Genomic DNA, 23,616 nt, shown 5'->3' on the forward strand with positions numbered 1-23,616 from the left:
CCATCGGGACAGGGCTGTGTGGGACGGGCAGGGCAGGGGGGCCAGGCTGGCACGCGTCGCCATCGGGACAGGGCTGTGTGGGGCGGGCAGGGCAGGGGGGCCAGGCTGGCACGCGTCGCCATCGGGACAGGGCTGTGTGGGGCGGGCAGGGCAGGGGGGCCAGGCTGGCACGCGTCGCCATCGGGACAGGGCTGTGTGGGGCGGGCAGGGCAGGGGGGCCAGGCTGGCACACGTCGCCATTGGGACAGGGCTGTCCTCTCGCCCCACCCTGCCTTAGCTTCATTCGAAATGGATGAAGGGGTGGGAAGGACAGGCGAGGTGGCCCCGGGATTTCTTTGGCAGGTGTGTCTTCGGGAAGGAACTTTGCCTGAGAGGATGAGTCATTCCCTGGTGGTTCATTGTGGGGATTTTCCATGGAAATCCGTGTGTACGTTGTATTCGCTTGCCTTAATGCATTCCCGGTTTTATTTTTCAGTCTCTGCTTTCTATCCGTCAAGATGATAAAGTCGTGTGCCCGAGAACCAAAGAAGTCTTCCACTTCTCACAAGCCGAGAAGGTGTACATCATGTAGGCCCCACGTCGTGAAGCGCACGCCTCGGGGACGGGCTGCAGCGGGCGGGGAGGCCACGCCTTCCTCCTGTCCCACGCTCCAGCCTGCCGCGGCGTTTCTGTCTCTTGCGACCAAAGATCCGTGAGCAACGATAAATACTCTTAGGAAGAGAGAAAATAAGGTTTCATAAGTTTGTACTTGAAAACATTTGGATTGGTAGGATTTTGTAACACGTCAACCATTTGATGCTTCTGAAAAGTACTTTCAACTTGCGAAGGAAACTTCTTTAAAGACTGACCTAAACACCGAGGGAAACTTTAGAATGTTTAAAATATAGGAGTGCGTGATTTCCCTGTGTTTTCAGTTTCTTTCCTTCTGTGAACGATGAGACTTGGAGAACGGGCTGGTCCTTCACCACTTCCTGTTGGCCCTGGCCCGGCCGGGGAAGGTGGCAGCGGCACTGGACTGACCTGCAGTGACCCGCGATGCCGCGCCACGAGGGACACTTATGGCTTCATTCGAGAGCTGCTGCCAAAACGCCTGGCGCCGCCACCGTCAGGGGCTGGCTTCGAGGACGCCCGCCTGCCTCGCGGGCCGTGTCTGCGGGACTGTGTTCGTACGTGCATAGTTTCGATATCACATCGCGGGGCTGTGTTCGTAGCTGCGTCGTTTCGATATCACACCCTCTGTGTGCCGCCTTACTTCCTGCTTCGAGAATGTATAACGTGGAAATCCACGGGACCAAGTTTCTGCAGAGGCCTTGCCGGATGGTTCCATAACTGTAGAGTCTAATTGCTATCCATTACAGAAATTAATCGTTCAGTTGAAAGAAGTACTGATGACTTTTCAAAACAAATGAACCACCGTAGCTGACAGAGAACCGTATCGTAGAGGTTTGTAGTTAGTGCTTATTTTTGCATGTTGATGTTGACTAGCTAATAAACTGTAAATGTAAACCATGCGAATAAAATGGTTTTCTATTTCTCATTTCCGTGTGAGCCGAGGCTGCCGTGCGTTTCTAACACCGAGGTTGTGTTCTGCTCCTCCCCGGGGCCCGGGCAGCATGGCGGGCATATGCGTAGCTTCTGGCACCACGGCCACCGGGAGTTGAGAAGCCGGCTGGAGGCTACTCCTGCCCGGACCGCAGTCCTCCTCTCGGGCGCTGCCCTGAGGCGTGATGGCCCCAGCGTCTTGAGGCCCCGGCTTGCAGCTGGGTGAATCAGACACTGGTTCCTGGGACCCGCGGGCCATTGTCTGTTGGGGGTGGGGGCTCAGGCTGCAGCCACCAGCAAGCCTGGGCCTGCGGCTTGGGCTGAGTCTAGGGTTGGGCTAAGGAGGCCTGCGGGCTGTGGCCACTGGCCCTTCCCCCCACCGCCCACCCCTGTTCTCTCCAGTGCCCCGTCGCAGCTCCTGTGGCCAGCCTGGTGCCCCTTAGCCCATCTCTTACCCCATGGTGGCTGCCCTGGCCCCTCCACAGCACCCAGCTGGAACCCACCACATTCCCACGTGCTCTTCTTTGGAGTGCCCGTCCCCAGGTCAGCCCTTGGCCGAAGCAGACCCTGTGGCCCCACCGCCACGCAGCCGCCCCGGCCTCCACCGTCCTCACGTGCAGGGGCTTTCCTTGTCTTGCGTCCTGTTCTTTCCTTTTTAACTCGAGTAGAACATACTGGAGCACACACATTCTAAGTTCACATAACGAATTTCTGTGTAACATGCATGTAACCACCAAACAGACTGTTCCCAGCCCCTGGCCTTGCCCGGTCAATATCCTGGTCAGTCGTCATCGGAGTGGCGCACCCCAGCCCTGAGCTCCTTGAACACAGAGCCACATGGCATGGGTCTGTGGCTCAGCGTTACTCGGCGGCTCAGCCCTGGCACGGCAAAGTCTTGCCTGGTTACAGGCCTGTGCTCTCCAGGCAGAACAAGCGCAGCGGCCTGGCCCTTCTCCCGCCGGTGGACATCAGGCGGTGTCCAGGTAAAGCCGCCGTGAGCACTCCGGGAGGCGACCCCTGCTGGACGCATCATTCTTTTGTGGGGAGATGCCGAGGAGTTGCCATTGCTGGGCCACGTGTCCACTCAGCAGACACTGACGGTTTGCTAAAGGGGTTGCACCCACTTCTGCCCATCTGCTCCACATCCACACCAGCGAGTGGCACTGGGAGTCTTGAATGTGAGATGTTTTGTTGGTTGTGTTATCTCGCTGTACTCTTTCTCAATTGAGGTAAAAATTACATACACCAAAATGCACATACAAGTAAAAGCTACTCAATGAGTCTTAATAAATGTACCTCCATGTGACCACCACTGAAGCCCAGGCATGGAACGTCCCCATGGCCCCAGAAAGGGACCCTTCGTACCTTCTGAGTTATCCACAACCCCTACACAAAATCATTGCTCTAATTTTTGTCACCGTAGGTGAGCTGTGCCTCCATAGGTGTCAGATGGTGGAATGTGGACACTGGTGGGTCTGGCTTGTTTCACTCCGCAGACGCTTGTGAGGTTCATGCCTGTTGCACATGTCAGCAGTTCTGTCCTTAGGTGTTGCTGAGTGGTGTGATAGTAATCCATGTATGCACAGACCACAGTGTACACCAGGCTGGAGTGCAGTGGCACAATCTTGGCTCACAGCAATCTCTGTCTCTCGGGTTCAAGCAATTCTCCTGCCTCAGCCTCCCGAGTAGCTGGGATTACAAGTGCACACCACCACACCCAGCTAATTTTTGTATTTTTAGTAGAGACGGGGTTTCACCATGTTGGCCAGGATGGTCTCAATCTCCTGACCTCATGATCTGCCTGCCTTAGCCTCCCAAAGTGCTGGGGTTACAGGTGTGAGCCACTGTGCCCAGCCTGTATCCATTCTCTTGATAGACATCTGGGTTGTTCCCTATTTGGGGCTATAATAAGTAAACCTCTTATGAACATTTGTGTGCCAGTCTTCTTGCAGACATTATTTTCATTTCTTTGGGAAGTAATTCTCTGGAAGTAGAAGGAACTGAGTCATGGTGTGTTTATGTTTAACTGTACCACAACTGCCAAAGATTTATCCAAAGTTGGTGGTAGTGTTTTACACTCCAGCAGCAGTGTGAGGATTCCAGTGGCCCCACATTGTTGCCAACACTTGGTAGTGTCAGGTTAGTCATTCAGGTGGGTGTGCACTGGGGCCACAGTGTGATTTTCCCTTGCTTTTCTTTGATGTCTGATTTTGACCTCCTGATGCGCTGATTGTAATTTACATATTTGTCTATTGCTCATTTTAAATTGCATTATCTTATTGATTTGTAGGGATTCCTCACATACAAATCCTTTGAGGGATATGTGTATTTATACTTTATTGACTGTCATTTGATCAGCAGATTTTTTAAGTTTTAGTGCAGTTCAATTTATTCTTTCTTTTGTGGCTAATGCTTTTCTAAGTTCTAAAAAAAAAAAGTCTGCCTATTCCAGGGTTGCAATAATATATCTTCCAGAAGATTCAGTTTCGGCTTTTATGTTTAAGTCTGTAACACATCTCGTGTGTGTGTTCTGTGAGGAAGAGCCTGAGGATGATTCCCCACCATCCCATATGTTTACTCTATTGTTCTAACACCATTTGTTAAAAAGACCTTTCTTATCCCGTTGAATAACGTTGGCTCCATTAGAAAAAATTCCTGGCTGTGTTAAGTTGGGGTTTATTTCTGGACACTACCTTCTGTTAGACTGGCCTTTAGTTCTATCCTTGTCCTAACACCACATTATCTTAACTATTGCCGTTTTAAGGCAAATCTTGAAACCAGGGGGTATGATGAGTCCTCCAGTTCTGCTTTTTCAGAGTGGTCGCGGTGGTCCTAGGTCTGTTGCATTTCCACGCACGTTGTAGAATCAACTCATCAGTGTCTGCTCAACACTGTAAAAAGTGTGCTGGGATTGTCACTGGAACTGCAGTGAACCTATCATCCCTGTTTGGGGACGGTATTAGTTTGCTCGGCTGCCGTAACAGAAGACCACGGACTAGCGGGTTTAAACAATGGACATTTATTTCTTCACGGTTCTAGAGGAGATGCTGGCAGGGTTGGCTCCCGGTGAGGCCTCTCTTCCCGGCTTGCAGACGGCCCCCTTCTCACTGTGTACCTCTCGTGGTGGACTTCCTCCTGTGCACACACATCTCAGAAGTCTCTTCATCTTACGAGGACATCAGTCCTATCAGATGAGGGCTCTATCCCTAGAATCTCATTTAACGTTCCCCTCTTTAAAGGCCTCATCTCCAAATAAAGTCACATTGGAGGTTAGGGCTTCGACATAGGAATTTGGTAGGCAGGGGCCACAATTCAGTCCATAACAAGGACTTATAACAATATTGAGTCCTCAACCCACGAATATGGTATATCTTCCTGCAGATTTAGATCCTTCTCGCATCTAAGGTATTGCCACCTCCAGGAGGCAGATCATGAGGTCAGGAGTTCGAGACCAGCCTGACCAACATGGTGAAACCCTGTCTCCACTAAAAATACACAAATTAGCCAGGCGTGGTGGCACGTGCCTGTAATCCCGGCTACTCGGGAGGCTGAGGCAGGAAAATCGCTTGAACCCAGGGGGCAGAGGTTGCAGTGAGCCAAGATCGCACCATTGCACTCCAGCCTGGGTGACAAGAGTGAAACTCCGTCTCAAAAAAAAAAAGTATTTACAGAACTTTTCATTCCTTTTATAAAGTTTGCCTCTGGTATCATTTTCCTTTCATCTGAAGAGCATCCTATAACAGTTCCTGGACTGCAAATCTGCTGGTCATAATTCATGCAGCTTTTGTCTGAAAATGCTTTTACATCACCTCAGTTTTTAAAGGCTATATTGCTGCATATACAGTTCCAGATTGACAGTATTTTTTCTTTTACCACCTTAAAGACGTTCCATTTTCTTCTGGCTTTTTTTTTTTTTTTTGGGTGGAGGGGGAGGAGGGGACAAGAAATCCTTGGCTTCTTTGTGCCTCTATGTCATACGCCTTGTTTAATCTGACTGCTTCTAAGATTTGTCACTAGTTTTCTGCAATTTAAGATGTGCCTTGGGTGGTTTTCTTTGTTTATCCTGCTTGGGTTTTATCATCTCTAAGTTTCCGTTGGTTCTTTTAAAATATCTTTTAGAAGTATCTTCTAATTCTTGGCTTGGTGCAGTGGCTCATGCCTGTAATCCCAACACTTTGGGAGGCTGAGGTGGGCAGATCACTTGAGGCCAGGAGTTCGAGACCAGCCTGGCCAATATGGTGAAACCCTGTCTCTACTAAAAATACAAAAATTAGCTGGGCGTGGTGGTGGGCGCCTGTAATCCCAGCTATTTGGGAGGCCGAGACACGAGAATCATTTGAACCTGGGAGGCAGAGGTTGCAGTGAGCCGAGATCACACCACTGCACTCCAGCCTGGGCGACAGAGCAAGACTCTGTCTCAAACAAAAACAAACAAAAATATCGTCTAACTCTCATCATGATTTATCTTGGCTTTCTAATCTTATCCAGCATTCAACAAATATTGAGCACCCACTTTTTGTCTGGCTTCATGAAACAAAGCAAAGGTCCCTATTTTCAGGGACTGTATGTTTTAGGAGTGAAGAGAAAAAAGCGAATCACCTAGTAAGACAGTAAGTCTGTGTGACACAAGGGCCAGAAGTGCCCTGGGAACAAGCACGGCAGGTTTAGAAAACGGATGGGGGGTGTTGAGCCAGGGAGGTGAGAGGGTGCAGAAGTATTTGCTCAGGGTGAGACATGAGCAGTGGCTGGAAGGAGGCAAGGAACTCTGGATACTGGCAGAAGATTCCCGGCAGAGGGATCCGCTCCCCAGAGGCCGTGTGGCAGCAAGAGCAGGCTGGAGAAGTCAACCGGTGGGATGCAGGGGGCAGCAAACACAGGCCACGACAAGTTTTGCCTTGCCCTGGGATGGGAGCCGTCGGAGGATTTTGTGTAGAGGAATCCTGTGATCCGACCTTAGACTTTCAAAGGTCCCTCTGGTTGCTGCATGATGGTCTAGGGGTACCAGGGTGCAAGGGAAAGACAAGGTGACGGCATTGACCTGCTGCAGGGGTGGCCAGGAATTGGCAGTGGCAATGAGGCAGTGGGACGTGCTCAGATCTGGATGTGTTCTGAAGGTAGGGCTGTCAGGATTTGCAAACCAAATGGGCATGGAGTGAGAGGAAGAGAGAAGCCCAAGTGAATCAGGTAATTGGTCCAAGCGAACAGAAGGATGCAGGGCAGGCCAGGCACGGTGGCTCACGCCTGTAATCCCAGCACTTTGGGAGGCCGAGGCGGGCGGATCACCTGAAGTCAGGAGTTCGAGACCAGCCTGACCAACATGGTGAAACCCCGTCTCTACTAAAAATTCAAAAATGAGCTGGGCGTGGTGGCGGGTGCCTGTCATCCCAGCTACTCGGGAGGCTGAGGCAGGAGAATCGTTTGAACCCGGGAGGTGGAGGCTGCAGTGAACCGCGATCGTGCCACTGCACTCCAGCCTGGGTGACAAAGCGAGATTTTGTCTCAAAAAAAAAAAAAAAAAAAAAAAAAAAGGCTGCAGGGCCATCAGCGGATACAGAGGGCAGTGGACGGGCAGCTTGGCTGTGCTGTTGAGCCTGAGGGCTGAGAGGACACCCCGGGGCAGTGTAAAGGAGACTGGACTTAGCAATTGGTAAGAAAAGTTGGATAAAGAGAGGGTTTTGTTAGTATGGGAGAAACGGCACCCTTTTATACTAATGAGAACTAGTAACAACAAAAAAAAAACCATGCTGTAGAAGACAGAGGGAAACTGCTGGATGGGTGCCTTGGAGGAAGCCACAGGCCGGGGATTGGATGCACAGGGCAAGGGGCGCTGAGGGAGGGTCTGGCTGCAGCTTGCTCAGTGAAGCAAGAGGCAGGGTGAGGAAGGGGTGAGGCGGAGGAGCGGCTCGGGGCTGGCTGCAAGCTAGGAGCTGGGAGCCACTGACGCCCAGGGACAGAAGCTGGTGCTGCAGAGAGGGGCGGCGCAGGGAGTCCCTCTTCTTTTCCTTTTTAAAATAATTGCTTTACTGAGATATAACTCACACATCCTGAAACCCACCCTGTAAAAACACGATTAACAGAGTTGTGAGCTACCACCACCGTAATGCAAGGGCACGCCCATCCCCCCGAAAAAGAAACCCCGGCCCGCCGCCGGCGGCCCCCGCCCTGCACCCAGCCCCGGGAGCCCAGTCGGGCGTCTGCTCTGCGTGGCCTGTGCCGGGCGCCCCGCGAGTGGGGTCCACACCACGTTCCTCCGAAGCCACGGTTTCCCAAGCCCGGTCTCCAGGTCCGTCCGTCCGCAGCCGACCTCGCACTCCCCTGCGTTCGAGGCTGCGGACTTCGGCGGCAGGACGGACGGCGCCTCCGCTTCTCATTCCGCCCAGGGCCAGCCTGGGCCCGGGGTACCTGCTGTGCGTCTGGCGCCGAGGTGGGCCCCGAAGACCCCCGAGCCCGCCCAGGGATTCCCTTCCCGAGGCCGGAGCGGGGAGGCGCCGCGGGGTTCAGGGCGCCCTGCGCGGGGCGAGCTCGGGGGCGGGGGCCCGCGCCCTCCCGTCTGGGCAGTCCTCACCGGCCCTCTGCAGGTGAAGGGACCTGGCCGCGAGCCCCCGGGCGGGCGTGGCGTTGAGGCCCAGACCAGAACTTCCTTTCGGCCTCAGTTTCCCGGCCGGCCCCGCCCCCGGCGCCCGTACATGCGGTCCCTTTAAGGACTTTCTGCGCCCTCCCGCCTCTTTTTTCTCGTGCGTCCCCCTCCCCCCCCCCCCCGGCAGCTTGCCTCGCCCTCGCCGGGAGCGCGCCTACGTCACCGCGCAGACCTCGGCCGCGTCTTTGCGCCTGCGCCTCCTGGGCCGGGGTGAGCCATTGGCTGTCGAGCTCAGGGCACGTGATAGGGGGCGGGGCCTTCAGCGGAAAGGGTGGGGCAACGGCGAGAAAGGCCGCGTCGAGCGGTAGGTGCAGTCGTCGCCGTGGTGACCCCAGGTCCTGATGCGTCCGGCCCAGGGCCAGCCAATGGCGGTAGAGGTCTTGGGCACCTGACAAGAGGGGCGGTCCCCCCGCCGGAAGGGGCGGGGCGAGGCAAGCGGCCGCGTCAGCGGTAGGTGGGGCTGTGGTTACGCTGCCGGGCGGGGGTCGCGCCGGTTCGGTCCCCGGGGCTCTGCGGGCGCCGGGCAGAGACCTGCGGCCAGGGCGTGTCCGTGTGCCCGAGAGCGCCGGCGGCGGGGCCGGAGGGCGGGCCCTGGGCCGAGTGACAGGCCGCAGCCCCCCGAGCACCGTCGAAGCCGGCGCGCCCGCCCGGTGCAGCCGCTGTGCGAGAGCGACCCCGCGGTCCAAGCCTCGCGTGGCCCTACCGGGCCCCTTCTTTCCCCGGGTAGGGCGCAGCTTCCCAGCCTCCGCCCCAGCCTCGCCTGGCGCTTCCTTCCGGGTCTTTCGGCCTTTCCCTGGCGGTGCGGCAGGCCCTCGCCTCATCCCACCAGGCACGCCGCGGTGCTCGGCCCTGGGTATCCGGGCAGGCTGCCTCCGTTAGGGCCGCCCCTGGTCTCCGGACGCGATTTTCATTGGTCTCAGAATTTCTTGGCTCCTCTTGGCCTCTGCAGCCTTGCTGGAGGCTGCCCTGCGGAATCTGAGTGAATAAGGGAAACAGCAACAGTCACGTTGGGGAAAAGCTGATTCGGACAGTGCCACTGGTTCCTTTAACGCACGACCCTCAATGCAGCGTCCCACACACGGGATTATAGAGGTCCCGAGTTTAAGGTTCACTTTTAAAACTGCAATCACCGCCGTAAAGGCCTTGCTGGACACACATATTTCCCAGAGAGGCACCCACAGATGGACCCCAGCCTCAGGGTCCTCCCGGAGCTTTCGGTTTATAGTGGAACCCAGTAAACACGTTAATAACACCGAGAGCTATAAAATACAGATGGTGATATAGCATCTCTGCCTTACTTATTTCTAGATATGGATCAGAAACTTTCGAAGTTGGTAGAAGAGCTCACAACTTCAGGAGAACCCCGACTAAATCCTGAGAAAATGAAGGAACTGAAGAAAATTTGCAAGTATGTCTTAGGGTTCAGTAACTCACAGTAACTGGCCCACTGGGCCCAGGACACACACAGGGCCCTGCCCTCCTGCCCCCACCTGGGAGAGAACCACCCGAGGGACACACCCAGGACATTTTCTCAGGGCCCTGCAGTACCCAGCTCTGACGGGTGGTCATGTTCTGGGGTCGGGGCGTGTGGCGTTGGGGACCCCACTGCTCTGCGGTTGGTGCTTCTCTTCATTCCCATTTGTGTGGTCTGGAGCACATCCTGTAGGAGTTCTTGAGTGCACATATGTGATTCAGAGAGAAACGTGCATCTTTTTCTTTGCTGCTGGACTTTTCGAAGGGAGAGAATAGAGTTTGCTGATGGGCGAGTTGGTCCATCGCCTTTAGGGTATGTCCACCTCTGTTCACTTCCTCCAAGGAAAACGCCGGACGGGATCTCTGCCGTCACCCTCAGGCAGCCAGAGATTCATGGGGGAAGCAAAACTTCCCCTTGGAGGGTGGAGCATAAATCGAGGACACTGATTATTCTGTATCCTGCGTTTGTAAAATGGCAATTTATAGATTGTTTATACAGTGATGGAGTGTTGACATTTTGATAGAAAATTTCAGGTCAGGTTTTGCTGCCTGCGCCAGGAAATCCAATTCGCAATGGTTTATATGGGGTCAGGAGCTGGGAATAGGAGCATTCAGGAGGGGCTGGGAGATGTCCCGAGCTCTAGGCCTTCCTTCCTTCCTGCAGCAGGAGGCACCCAGCTGAACAGTGTGCGTGCTGGGCGGTGTGCGTTGTGCCAGGCGGTGTGTGTTTGTGCCGGGCGGTGTGCGTTGTGCCGGGCGGTGTGCGTTGTGCCGGGCGGTTGGCGTTCGTGCCGGGCGGTGTGCGGTTTGTGCCGGGCGGTGTGCGGTTTGTGCCGGGCGGTGGGCGTTTGTGCCGGGCGGTGTGTGTTGCGCTAGGTAACGTGTGTTTAAAGAGCCAGATGGTTTGTGTTTCAGGCTTTGCTGTAATGCCTCAGTTGTGAACACACAGCTGTAGATGATGTAGGTGGATAGATGGGCGACGTTCCAATGAAACTTTGTGAATGAACACCGACATTTGAAGTGTATATAATTTTCACATTTCACCAAGTATTTTTTGTTTGTTTCGACATTCTTGGCTTGTGGGCCACACAGAAACAGGCAGGGGCTGGGGAGCTAGATGTGGCCCTTGGGCAGTAGTTTGCAGACCCTGCTCTAGAAAAGGGGAGAATAAAGATGGGAAGGCAGTGGTGGTCCCTGCCACACGTGCGTGCGGCATCCCTGCACAGAGAGTCTCCCCCCGCCCATCCTCTGCGTGTGGGGCAGTTGGGTCAGGCCAGCTCGCATCCCCAGGTCTTCAGAGGAGCAGCTGAGCCGCGCCTACCGCCTGCTGATAGCACAGCTGACCCAGGAGCACGCCGAGATCCGTCTCTCAGCCTTCCAGATCGTGGAGGAACTCTTCGTCAGGTCTCACCAGTTCCGGATGCTGGTTGTTTCCAACTTCCAGGAGTTCCTGGAGCTCACGCTGGGCACAGACCCCGCACAGCCTCTGCCGCCCCCCAGGGAGGCGGCACAGAGGCTGAGGCAGGCGACCACCCGGGCCGTGGAAGGGTGGAATGAGAAGTTCGGGGAGGCCTACAAGAAGCTTGCCTTGGGCTACCACTTCTTAAGACACAACAAAAAGGTAGGTGGGCCTGGCCCATTTTTTCAGAGACTGGTTACCTGACGTGAGGAGGGCAGACGGTACCAGGGTGAAGATGCGCCTCCTGTTGAACCTAGCACAGCAGGGGCCTGCTTGGCCTTGCCTGAACACCCAGGCTGCCAGACCATCTGTGGGGTGTGGGAAAGAGGGCAGCATCTGGGGTCACGGCGTCCCTGAGAGGGGCGGCGCAGCTCTGAGAGGAAGAGCATAAGCTTTATGTGTGGGTGGAGCTGAGGCTGCTTGTGTCATTTTTTATGTGTGTGTAGGAGACAAAGGAAAAGCCCAATCCAACTTTTCAGATGCAACGTTTTCTATGACAGTGGCCCCTGGACTCTGGGACCTGTCCCAACCTTGCACTTTAAGGCTCCACCCGCACCCTACTGTGGGCTCGGGCTGGTGCCTGGCATGATGAAACCCACCAGGATCTGCCACTGTGGCCTGAACCCAGCCTCATTGCCCAGACCCTACCGTGCCCCTTACCCCACCTGCCACGAAGGCTCAGTCCTCCCCAGTGCAATGACCCAGCCCTGCTGGCTTCCCTGTGTGCCCTTGGAGTGCCCTGTCTCCCAGGGTTCATGCTCAGGGTTTGTTTCAGACTCCTGGGTCCAGTCAGCAGCCTCTGCCTGCTAATGGAACAAGCACACTGCTCTCCTACCTGTGAGGTACTTGGGGTGAGAAGTCTCGTCACCTCTTTTAAGTTAGCAGACGTGCTGGCTTTCCCGGGCTCAGACAGCAGAGAGATGTGCATTGTGTTTTGTTGTAATGCACTGTGAACACCTGGGTGTGAGGGTGCACACCCACAGTCCCACTGACTCTGGAAGCCGAGGCTGGTGGATCACCTGGTCCTAGGAGTTTGAGTCCAGCCTTGGTAACACAGCAAGACCGTTGTCTCTTAAAAAAAAAAAAAACTACTGTGAACTTACAGACGCATAGGGCTCTTGGCCACGCATGGGTGCTGTCTTTTGTTAGGCCTACTTGAGCTTTATCTTCCTCACATTCTGTATAGATAGCTCTAGTTTTTGTTGTTGTTGTTGATGATGTTGTTTTTGAGACAGGGTCTTGGTTTGTCACCCAGGCTAGAGTGCAGTGGCGCGATCTCGGCTCACTGCAACCTCCGCCTCCCTGGTCCAAGTGATCCTCCTGCCTCAGCCTCCCAAGTAGCTGGGACTACAGGCACACGCCACCACGCCTGGCTATTTTTTGTTTTTAAGATGGAGTATTGCTTTGTTGGCCAGGCTGGAGTGCAGTGGTGCGATCTCAGCTCACTGCAAGCTCCACCTCCCGGGTTCACGCCATTCTCCTGCCTCAGCCTCCCAAGTAGCTGGGACTACAAGCACCCCCCCACCACGCCCGGCTAATTTTTGTATTTTTAGTAGAGATGGGATTTCACCGTGTTAGCCAGGATGGTCTCAATCTCCTGACCTCGTGATCCACCTGCTTCGGCCTCCCAAAGTGCTGGGGTGACAGGCATGAGCCACTGTGCTGGGCCAGCCCTAGTCTTTATTTTCTTTCTTTTTTTTTTTTTTTTCTTTGAGACAGAGTCTCGCTCTGTCGCCCAGGCTGGAGTGCAGTGGCGCGATCTTGGCTCACTGCAAGCTCCGCCTCCCGGGTTCACACCATTCTCCTGCCTCAATCTCCCGCGTAGCTGGGACTACAGGCGCCCGCCACCTCGCCTGGCTAATTTTTTTTTGTATTTTTAGTAGAGATGGGGTTTCACCGTGTTAGCCAGGATGGTCTCGATCTCCTGACCTCGTGATCTGCCTGCCTCAGCCTCCCAAAGTGCTGGGATTACAGGCGTGAGCCACCGCGCCTGTCCCCTAGTCTTTATTTTCAATTGCTCAGGTGGATTTTCAAGACACGAATGCTCGGAGTCTGGCAGAAAGGAAGAGAGAAGAGGAGAAGCAGAAGCACTTGGATAAAATTTATCAAGAAAGAGCCAGCCAGGCAGAGAGGGAGATGCAAGGCAAGTGTCCAGGACGGAGGGAGGGGCCCACGCCTCTGAGGGTTGCCCGTGGTCCAGCAGTTCATCCTCCTGGTCCCAGGGCCCCAGCCGCAAGGAACCCAGGTTTTGAGACAGGCTAGGTGGAGAGGATTCAGGTCGGGCCGGAAGGCGTTCTTAGCCATAGGCCTCCCAGGCCGTCCATGCCTCTCCCGCGCCCTCTGGTGGTCACATTCATCCACGCCCGTTCGCTGCGCGGACCTCTGGGCAGAGATGCCAGGCACAGGTGTGCCTGTGGGCAGTGGTCTGAGCCCCAGCCTGGCTGAAGGCCCTGCCACCTATTTATTTTGTGGCTGCCTTGCCCTTGCCAGCCCCTTCCCCAAAACTTCACTGTTTGCTTCTCGGCAGTCAGCCTTTCTTGTGAGGGGCACCACGAGAGTGTGAGGAGGGGGTGCCACGGCCCTCCTGAGACACCTCCTGATGTGGGCGGAGGCACGGCCCTGTGTATTCAGACTACATGTACCCCAGATCCTTCTCCTGACAGACGGTGGTCCCAGGTGTGGGCCCTGCCACAGGCCACTGGAAACGCAGGCCTCAGGGGAGCTCACAAGGCAGGCAGCTGGGTGCCCAGACAATGAGGAGGCTGCCAGGAGGAAAGCTGCTCCAGCCCGGGAGGTGTGGCATGAACGAGGCTGTTTTGTTGCCCTAGGGAAGAGGTGCAGCCATGTCCTGGGAAGTGCAGGTGGGCTGTCCCCTGCGCACTCGTGCTCGCTACCCAGAGGTACAGAGAGATTGCCTTGCAGGCCCAGCTGCTGAGCTGGGTGCTCTAGTAAGCGGTTAAAAAGTGCAGCACACGACTGGGCGCGGTGACTCACACCTGTCATCCCGGCACTTTGGGAGGCCAGGGCAGGCGGATCGCCTGAGTCCAGGAGTTTAAAGCCAGCCTGGGCAACATAGCAAGACCCTGTTTCTACAAAAAAGTTAGTTGAGCATGGTATCACGTGTCTGTAGTCCCAGCTAATCAGGAGGCTGAGGCGGCTGGACTACCTGAGCCTGGAAGGTCGAGGCTGGGGTGAGCTGGGATTGCACCACTGCATTCCACCTGGTGCTGAAAAGTGACACCCTGCGGGGAGTGGGCCTCAGTGTGGTTTTGAGTGGGCTGGTGCTTTTGCTCCACATGGCGCAGCAAACAGGTGTCTTGATCTTCTGGCAGAAATGTCTGGAGAAATTGAATCCTGCTTGACGGAGGTAGAGAGCTGCTTTAGGCTGCTGGTGCCTTTTGACTTTGACCCGAACCCGGAGACGGAATCCCTTGGCGTGGCTTCTGGCATGTCCGATGCCCTTCGCTCCTCCTGCGCGGGCCAGGTGGGCCCTTGCCGGTCTGGCACCCCTGACCCCCGGGACGGGGAGCAGCCCTGCTGCAGTAGAGACCTGCCTGCCTCTGCAGGCCACCCCAGAGCGGGCGGCGGGGCACAGCCATCCCAGACAGCCACAGGTGACCCCTCAGATGAGGACGAGGACAGCGACCTCGAGGAGTTTGTGCGGAGCCACGGGCTGGGCTCGCACAAGTACACGCTGGATGTGGAGCTCTGCTCAGGTAACTGCCTTCGCGGGGTCTCTGTGGCGCTGCCCTGCCCCGGCTCCCGGGTAGGCCCCTCCCTCACTGGCACCCGGCCCAGGAGCCTGGGAATGCAGGGGCCTCCCCTGGGGAGCTAGGTCAGGGGTCACCACCAGGTTTTTCCTTTCTGTGTGGCCTCTGCACTGGGCTCCCCCCACCCATGCCAGGCCTCTGTGGCCACAGGGACACTTCTAAGAGCTCATGGCAGCCCCCACCTCAGTAAGGCTGTGGGCAGAGTAAGGACCCACAGGATTGGGGTGAGGTGGGGTCTCGAGGCTGTTGCGGTCCCCAAAGGATGAGGGAGCACAGGCCTGACCTCCAAGTGACTGGATCCCTGGGCAGGCTGTGTGGGCATCCCGTCAGCTCACAGGCCTGTCAGGGTCCCGTGTCGCCATGAGGGGTCAGGTAGCACCGGCCCTTGCTGGGAGGAAAATGTGTTCCAGAAATGGCCACGGGCAGCCTCGGCACTGCAGCCTGGGTGGGTGAGGATTGCAGAGACATAGCCGCCCCCGCCCCCCAGCCCCAGCTTCCTCCCAAGCCCCCTGCTGCCCCCCTGGGGTGTGAGTGGAGGCTGGGGCCCTTTGGGTATGTGTGTGGCTTCAAATCGCTCTCTTTGAGGAACCTTCTTCTTTGGAAGCAGGCACAGCAGGTGTCCCTTCACCAGGGCCAGGAGGCAGCTGGGCTGGGAAGCTGCTGGGAGAACTGATCCTCGGGTCTCAGCTGCCCAGAGGTGCCTCAGCAGTGAGGCTGCAGGCCTGTGCGGGGTGGACACTGCTGCTGCAAGCCTGGGCTGTCCTCGCCTGCATAGAGCTCTGTCCTGCGCCGGACACTGAGGGTGCCACAGCGGGGGAAGCCACGGCAGGGCAGAACTGGAGTTGGGGTGTCCAGCGGAGGAGAGGCCGGGGGGTGGGGGCTGGTGAGGCTGGGCTGGAGGGGCGCCATCCTGTGGGGTGGGCTGTGGAGGGGAAGGTTCTGTGCCTGGCGTGTGGGGGCGGTGAGTAGAAGAGGCTGTGGGTGGTCTCGCCCTCCAGATGGGATGGCTGCAGCCAAGGAGACTGAGACACAGGCAGTGGAGCTGCGTGTGAGGGGAGGCTTTGGTGTTAAGCCACAGTGTTCTTTTCTGAGATAATAAAACACTTCCTTCTCACAGCATCAGGTTTGGGATTCCCGGGGGCAGGCATGGGCATCTGGCAGGTTCCCCTCAGGCTAGAGCAGCCTTCCTTGCGTGGTCTGCCTCTCCGGGGCCTGTGGGAGACACCAGTCGGCGCCCTCTCGTGACCTCTGTGTGCTTCTCCCCAGAGGGCCTGAAGGTGCAGGAGAACGAGGACAACCTTGCTCTCATCCATGCCGCCCGCGACACACTCAAGCTCATCCGGAACAAGTTCCTGCCGGCTGTGTGCTCGTGGATCCAGGTGAGCCTCGAACCTGGGACCTGTGGGTGGAGGGACGTGTGCAGAGTGCCATGCATGGGGGGGGTCCCTTTCATGGGGGGACTGTGGCCCGGTGACTGAATGGCCCTTGACCCGCGAGGGCTCTGTCCCTCACCCGCAGCTTTGTCCTCTGCATCCCAGGTGTGCCAGGGACCCCCCGGGCCAGTGGACCTGGCATGTGCCTCCCAGCAGGACAGCTTCCCAGGTCCTGCCCGGCCAGCCCCTGAGCTGTTCGCACCCCCGTTTCGCAGCGCTTCACCCGCGTCGGGACCCACGGTGGATGTTTAAAGCGTGCCATTGACCTGAAGGCTGAATTGGAGCTCGTACTGAGAAAATACAAGGAGCTGGACATCGAGCCTGAGGGAGAGGAAAGGCGCAGGGTGAGTGGGCAGGCGGCGAGCGGGAAGGGGTCCCAGAGGCCTCAGTGGGGGAGGAGAAGCTGTGGGGGGGTTGTGCCCTGGGCCTGTGGGCCTGGCGGACCCCAGCCACACCCCAAGCCCACTCAGCCTCAGCAGGACCTGCCTCCCCAGCGAGGGCTTCCTGTGAGCCCAGGGTCATCGCCATGGCAGAGGGGACAGTGCAGCTGTCGGGTGTTGCCCGGCTGCCGTGTATGGTAGCTGAGCAGAAGTGCTGAGTGCTGTGCGCGCCTCCAGGAAGCCACCAGTCAGGCTGTCCCCCCGTGACTCCTTCTAGGGGGTCATCAGCAGTGCGGCACCTGTCCTGGCAGGCACTGTATCCACCAGAGGAGAGACCCTCGGCAAACCCTCAGACGGCCAGGAGGGTCAGCGCGGGCACTGGTGCCCACTTGGGGTGAAGACTTGGGTTACTGTCTGCTGGGCCTTGCGAGGGGCTTGGGAGGGTCATGGGGGCACTGCACTTCCCTGAGCAGGGAGCACGGGGTTAGAAGGGGGCAGGGCTGCCGCGAGGGGCTGGAGGCTGGAGGGAGGTATGGGGTGCCTCTGGTGGGTGAAGCTGGGAGCAGAGACCGTCGCATTGGGTGTGTCGGAGCCGTTCGAGGGTGGGGGTGCCCGGCACACTGCTGTGCCAGGGGCCTTGAACTGGCTGAGCATGGAATGGAAATCTGGGCCTCGGTGCCTGGAGGGGCCTGAGAGCTGGGGTCCTCTGCAGACGTCCTCGGCAGCACCCAGCACAGTCGGGCCTTAGGACTGGAGGCACACAGCGGCCACCCTGGGCTCGCACAGCAGTGCTGTCTCTCAGGCACCTCTCCCTTCAGGAACCCAAGCCCTGAACCCCAACACCCCTGATCTCGGACCCCAAATCCAGCCCTGGCCTAGGAGATGGTGGCCTTTTGGCTCTCCCCACTTTAAGGAAAGCTTTGGGGTGGAAGTGACACTGTGCTCCTCGCTGGGGAAGAGGTTGGGTTCCACAGCAGCAGGCGTGCGGGGCCTTGGAAGTTGGGGGGTGGGGAGGCTCCTCTCGATTAAATGCTGAGCCTGTCGTTTTCCCCAGGTCAGTGGCCCCGCGTCCCCAACATGGTGGTGTGCAGCCCCCACGGGGGCCAGCAGAGGGCGAGCTTGCTTTTCTCCTTTAAGTCCGAAACCGACTCCCGGAGAATTTATAGACACGTGGGAGCCCACTGGCCATGCCGCTCGTGTGTGGCCGCGTTTGTGGGTGCTGGTCAACACCTTGCTCCACAAGGAAATACTTTTGTGAGTTGTGACGAAAATATACTTTTTGCAATGCGAAAGGATGCTGGTCTAGGCTTGGGAGGAAGATGGTGAGTGCCATCAGCACGTCAGGATCAGGGTGAGCCCACTGCCCATGCCCAGCACACTTGGGCCCACAGGATGGCAGCCGCAGGACCGGGCCCCTATGCCAGCCCCTGTCACTGTTGCCTAGTGGGCTGCGTGGGGGCTGCCGGCTGGGGTCATGGGCGCTTCCCTGTGGCTCACATTGAGGCCCTTTCAAGGTCACTGCCCGGTCTCCACGGCACGGGCAAGGCTTGCTGGAGCCTCACGCTGAGACCCTGCACCAGGCACTGCACCGGTGCACCTGCCGCCCTGGACTCACCTGGCACGGCTTCTGCAGTCTGCAGACAGTTTTGTCTGAAGGTGGCCGGTGGGCCTTTGCCTGGCAGTGGCAACCCCTGGGTCAGCTGGCTTATTGGTGAGGGTCCATAGAGCAGAGCGGGGCTGATGGGTGGCATGGTCTGGTCTCATCAGGCCTGGGCCCCTCCAGCTGGTTATTGGTGAGGGTCCACAGAGCAGAGGGGGGCTGATGGGTGGCATGGTCTGGTCTCATCAGGCCTGGGCCCCTCCAGCTGGCACAGTCCTTTAGTATCAGCAGCAGTGCCGGGGCTGGGGCAGCCAGGTGGCTCTCCTTGGCCTGAGATTCTGGCAGTGGAACCTTCTGGAATGTCTAGTGCTACCCCTGCCTGCATCTCACAGCTCTACAGCATCTGGGATGGCCTCCAAGTGGGGTTGGCTGGTGGAAGTGAGTCTGGGCAGCCTCTGGGACTGCTGGCAGCTCGGCCTGCTTGGGTGAGGATGAGGAGCTGCCGTTCCCCGAGTCAGGACTCTAATTCAGCGCGGCCACGGTACCGGCGAGGCCTGCAGGCTCCCAGCCATGGCTGACTTGCACCCACAGCTCCACCTCACCCTGGTGGATGCAGACTCCCCCTGTGTGCCAGGGACCCTGCGTGCTCTTCATGAGTGTTCAGCTCAGCCTGGCCCCTGCCCTGTGTGGGCTCAGGAGTGCTGGCCTCCCAGACCTCTGCAGGCTGCGGGCTCCTGCTGGCCGTGCCCCTCTGGAGGCAGCACTAGCCCCTCCTGCCTCAGGGATGCTATATTCAGGGCCTGGTCTGTGGGGGCCAGGGCCCATAACACGGGTGTGGGCCAGGCCATGCAGGAGGGTACTGGGCAGGGCACGGCCGCCTGAAGGACCCCAGCAGCTGCTGCTCCCACCCACCAGGTCCCGGGGACCCCACCGACACTGTTAGCTGTCTCTGAGCTTCTGAGTGACTCTCACGTGAGCATCTCACGCCCCACGTGGTGGAGCCGCCAGCACTGTCCCTCCATGGCGCGTGACCCCAGCCCTTGGCACACAGGCAGCCACCCTGACCCAGCGCCCAGGGCCTGCTGCCATCCCACTGTCCTTCCTCACTCCTGCTGGCCGGGGCCCACTCCTGACCCATCGGTGTGCATCCTCTTGAGATCTGAGTGGTGGCACTGGGCGGGGGGTGTCTGCGGCCAGGACTGACAGTGCTTAGGGGACCCCTCGTCCCCTTCGACCACACGGTCCGGCCAGCAGATGTGCCCCAGCTGTGCTTCAGAGCTGGTGAGTGTGCAAGGGCAGCAGGGCCTGTGAGGCTGGATTGAGGATGTCACAGCTCCGGTGGGAAGGGAGGCGCCACGCTGCTCATTTGTCAGTTGAATGGACACTTTCTAGACTCTTCTCCGCAAACTGGTTTTTTTTTAAAGCACCATTCTGAAGTCCTTGGAGATTTTGCTCGCGGCAGCTGGAGTGCGAGGAGCTGCCTGGAGATGAAGTGATTGGCGGGCTCGCCTGGCTCAGGTGAGCGATGCTTCCCAGAATAGATGCCGTGGCACCACTGCAGTATCTGCCCATCTCCCTCCTGGCTCCGCGCGGCCGCCGCGTCCGAGTGGCGTGTGTGCGGCAGGTGGGGCTGGCTGACGAACGTGGGCGTTAATTAGAGCCCTTTTAATTAGAAATTATGAACGAGGTGCTCCTCGTTAATTTTCAAATAAAATTTACAGAGGGTTTAAATCACTTCCCTCCGTGTCTCCCCATTTAGCACGGGGATTGGCGTCGTTAACTCCGTGTGTAGAACAGGGCACGCTAATTCAGTCATGCCTGATTTAAATATGTTTAGAACTTCCAACTAACGTGTAGGAGATGGGAACATGGAACGCTGCTAGCTGCAGGCAGGAGGCAGGAGCCTAGCCCCGGAAGGCCCAGCCCGTCCTCGTGCTGTCTCCGGCCGGTGCTCGTGCTGAGGCTGTCCTTGGGCAGCCACCCGGGAGCAGACACCGTGTCTTTCCTTTTTAACATTTCCCACTTGGTTTCTACGTAATACTGTTTTCCTTTTGACGCAGATGTTCTGTCTTCAGAAAATACTTAGACGGGTTTGAATATGTGTGCTGTGCATTTGGAGTGCCTCTGAGTGGCTTCCGTCTGGGGACAGATGTTCCGTCTTCAGAAAATACTCAACGCTGGTTTGAATATGTGTGCTGTGCATTCGGAGTGCCTCTGTGTGGCTTTTGTCTGGGAGCAGGCCGAGGGTGAATCTCCTGGATCGATGTGCAGCGTCATTTGGTAGATTGAGTGTCCAGCCTTGCCGCGCTGTAGGGCCGGTGTGATCATCCGTGGCTGCGTCATTTGCTGAGCTGATAAAAATCCTCTGGAAACTTTCACGTTGCCTGCTGCCAAATTACATAGCTCAAATCACCAATTACTTTGTATTGTGTAATTAACAAAATATTAATTTCCTATCAGCCAGTGAGTCAGAAACCCATCTTAAGCATCGTTCTCTTTAGTACCATCAGCGTGGCTCTGTCTTTCCTTCTGCTAGTTACCGGGTTACTTGTTTCCGTGGCTGAAAGATACGGGTTTGTTTTTGTTCTCGCCGATGTTGAGTCTGATGTGGCAGCCACATGGGTTCGGCCATGGATGCGTCCTCCGTTGCCCACAGAACCAGAGTCGTCCCCCCGACTCTGTGGTTTTCTTTCTCTGTCGGCCGCCTGCCTGCCTCCTCCACCGACCTCACCACCAAAGCTCTGATCTTTGGAGTTAGATGCCAGAAGCATTCTGCCCTCTGATGTTCAGTGGGCTCCAGGATGCAACCGACAGCCTCCCGGGGACCCTGTCAGCCCCTGGGATCGAGGCCCCACCTCCTTTTCCTGCTGTGCGTGAGGGAAAGTTTTCTGTGATGCTCTGGAGCCATGGGAGTGTCTGACTTCCGGGAGGTGAAAGGGACAGAAACTGAAAACCCGGGAATGAAACGTGGACCCACCAGGCACAGGCAGGGGAGGAGGGACCTAAATCAGCGCCGCTGGGAAACCTTGTACCGCCCTAGGGCTGGGAAACAACCTTCCTGGGTGATGGGGCCCCTCCATCACGCCGAAGGCCAAGCAGCTGCGTGCGCCACCGCATCCCAAGGGCTGCCCACGGGGGGCGGGGTGCAGATACACAGGTTCTCTGGAGTCAGCACAGGGAACACGGGGAGAACATCTTAGGCCCATCCAGGGCCTTGTGCCAGCCCTCCCTCCCACACCGGTGGCACAGACCCGTCTTTTGGGCTTTCACCGTCCCTCAGTACCTGTCTGCAAAACAGAGGGCACTTGCCAGACAAGCCCACCGCTCCTTGAAACACCTCCCCATGCTGTTACCCCTTTCGTTTGGAAAGCAGCCCTGTGGGGTCGATTGGTTTTCCACCCCGTTTTACAGACAGGGAAGCTGAGCCCGGGAGAAGCTGTGTGGGCCCCGGCGTCCTTGTCCAGGCCTGGCCTCCTGATGAATGTGAGTGCGCCTGAGGGCTGCCTGACGAACCCGTGCTGTGGCCGCACCCAGAGGCTGGCGCCCGCTTCCCAGAGGCTGGCGTTCTGGCCCCTGTGGGCCCTGGCTGCACTCTCCTTCCCTGAGAACGTCAGGCTGAAGCAGGGTCCTTTCCCGCCCCCGTGAGCTGAGTGTGTGTGTGACTCACCGGAGCCCAGGAGCAAGGACACAGGCAGCTTTCATTTTCCCGAGCCCAGAGTTAGCTTTCTCCGCAGAGCTCGGGGGCAGGAGCTACTAGGTTTGGAGGCCCCAGATGTTCTAAGAAGTCATTCCGCTCTCCACTGAAGGGGGCGTTTACATAAAGTCCGCGTGATCCCTGGTGCCTCAACCAGCTTCCTGAGCACCGCACCCAGTGCTCCTGCTCAGTAAGAACCAGGCCCACAACCTCTGCTCAGAATGTCCTATGTGGGACCCAGGGGCAAACACCAGTTTGGCTGCCCCAGGAGAAGAGGCCGCCCTGGCCCAGCTCCATCCATCTGGAGAGCAACACAGACCCAGGACCCCCGGCCCGCATCTGGTCGACAGATGTGTGTCTCTATCTGGCAGGCGGCCCCAGGGACCCAGCAGACATTTTGCCCCTAGCCTAGCTCTGGAATCGACCTCCAGGCATCCTGTGAACCTGAGGCCTCCTCCTCTCACACCCAAGAAGGCCCCCAGGCCTGTGGTGCTGTGGTCCTGGCCCCTGCAGCTGGGACTCCAGGAAGCGGCCCGAGGCCCACCATGCTGGCTGGCAGCTCCCAAGGGCAGGTCTGTCTGAGCCTCATTCCTGGGAGTGACCTGGGTTAGACGAGAATGGGAAGAGGCCCACAGCACTGTGTTTTGTGATATTCTTGTAAGAGCGTGTTGATGAGTGTAGATTTTATGGTAAAGAACCAGTCATTCTAGAAAGCAACGACTTGCTTCAGCAGAACCTCCAGGCTCTCGTTTCAGAGGTGAGGACGCGCCTCTGGTGCTGTGTCTGTGTCCAGCAGGTTCTGCTCGGCCCCGACAGTGCTGCCCGCCAGGTGCCCTTCCCGCAGGCTCGCTGCAGTCAGCCCTGCACCGCGCCACCCTCCGTCCTCTCAAGGTGCGTCCCTGGCAGCCGGAGATGCACATGAGATATTGGCCTGGCCGGGCAATTTGCACGGCCTTCCAGGGAGGGCATTAGCATATAAATAGCAGATGCAGTGACGACCATCACAGCTGAGCACGTTTAATTTTTGGTTTATAAGATAGAATGGGTTTTTAAACACATAGCTATCAAGGCGCTGAAAGACAAATGCAGTTTGGAACTCACTTGTCTGACGAGGCCTTACATCATTTTTTTTTTTTTATAAAAAGGGAAACAGACACACATAAAACTGAACAAAAGTGATTTCTTGGGTGAAAAGTAATTGAGACCGCGTACCAAGTTAATTAGATCGTACAAAATTTATTTAATGGCCCCAGCTGTATCTCCCAGCCTGCGTGTGGCGGACGGACCTGCCCCTTCACACAGCCTCTCCTCTTCCTTTCCTTCTCAAATAATTAGTAACCTTGCCACCCTACTTCTGTGAACTGATTGCATTGTATATTTTAGCCATTTTATTGCTTGTTTAATTATGATCGTGGAGGCTCATTTTTCTAAATCCTTTTAAGTGTGGGTGAGAATCCATTTGTATGAAGCCAGCAGAGGCCGGAGTGCTCCTGCCCGCCTCCCCACAGCGGCCGGGGTTCCTTTGGAGGCGCCCTGTGCACGGGTGGTCTTGGCTCTCCATGTCGAGGGGTCTATAGCTCCTGTAGCTCCTGCACTGTGGACCAGCCTCGGGAGGCTTCCAATGCCCC

General features: G+C 57.1%; 2 protein-coding genes and 2 long non-coding RNA genes across 11 annotated transcripts in view; 3 read left to right on the forward strand and 1 right to left on the reverse strand.

Moving 5' to 3' along the window:
- The window catches only part of MAEA (macrophage erythroblast attacher, E3 ubiquitin ligase), a 52,961-nt gene extending 51,424 nt beyond the window's left edge, over positions 1-1,537 (forward strand). For all 4 annotated transcript variants that reach the window (XM_034958163.3, XM_063603664.1, XM_034958165.3 and 1 more), the window contains one exon: positions 476-1,537. In XM_034958163.3, the coding sequence (XP_034814054.1) occupies positions 476-571 (96 nt within the window). In that variant the 3' untranslated portion in view covers positions 572-1,537. The remainder of the gene's footprint in view (positions 1-475) is intronic.
- Positions 1,538-3,344: 1,807 nt separating this feature from the next.
- UVSSA (UV stimulated scaffold protein A) overlaps positions 3,345-23,616 on the forward strand; it is a 54,999-nt gene continuing 34,727 nt past the window's right edge. The window contains exons 1-7 of one of the 5 annotated variants that reach the window (XM_063603662.1): positions 3,345-7,189; positions 9,488-9,587; positions 10,943-11,273; positions 13,134-13,254; positions 14,444-14,827; positions 16,148-16,260; positions 16,530-16,658. In XM_063603662.1, coding sequence (XP_063459732.1) covers positions 9,490-9,587; positions 10,943-11,273; positions 13,134-13,254; positions 14,444-14,827; positions 16,148-16,260; positions 16,530-16,658 — 1,176 coding nt within the window. In that variant the 5' untranslated portion in view covers positions 3,345-7,189; positions 9,488-9,489. The other 4 variants (XM_055111118.2, XM_008963685.4, XM_008963684.4 and 1 more) reach the window with 4 other exon arrangements.
- On the reverse strand, positions 13,194-22,113 carry LOC134730239 (uncharacterized). The gene is made up of 2 exons (XR_010111895.1): positions 21,962-22,113; positions 13,194-16,280 (listed from the first exon to the last, which is right to left on the reverse strand). It is a non-coding gene; the product is annotated as an uncharacterized LOC134730239 (long non-coding RNA).
- On the forward strand, positions 18,932-20,708 carry LOC134730238 (uncharacterized). The gene is made up of 2 exons (XR_010111894.1): positions 18,932-19,812; positions 20,355-20,708. It is a non-coding gene; the product is annotated as an uncharacterized LOC134730238 (long non-coding RNA).

Source organism: Pan paniscus, chromosome 3 (genome assembly GCF_029289425.2).
Source record: "Pan paniscus chromosome 3, NHGRI_mPanPan1-v2.0_pri, whole genome shotgun sequence".
Lineage (NCBI taxonomy): Eukaryota > Metazoa > Chordata > Mammalia > Primates > Hominidae > Pan > Pan paniscus.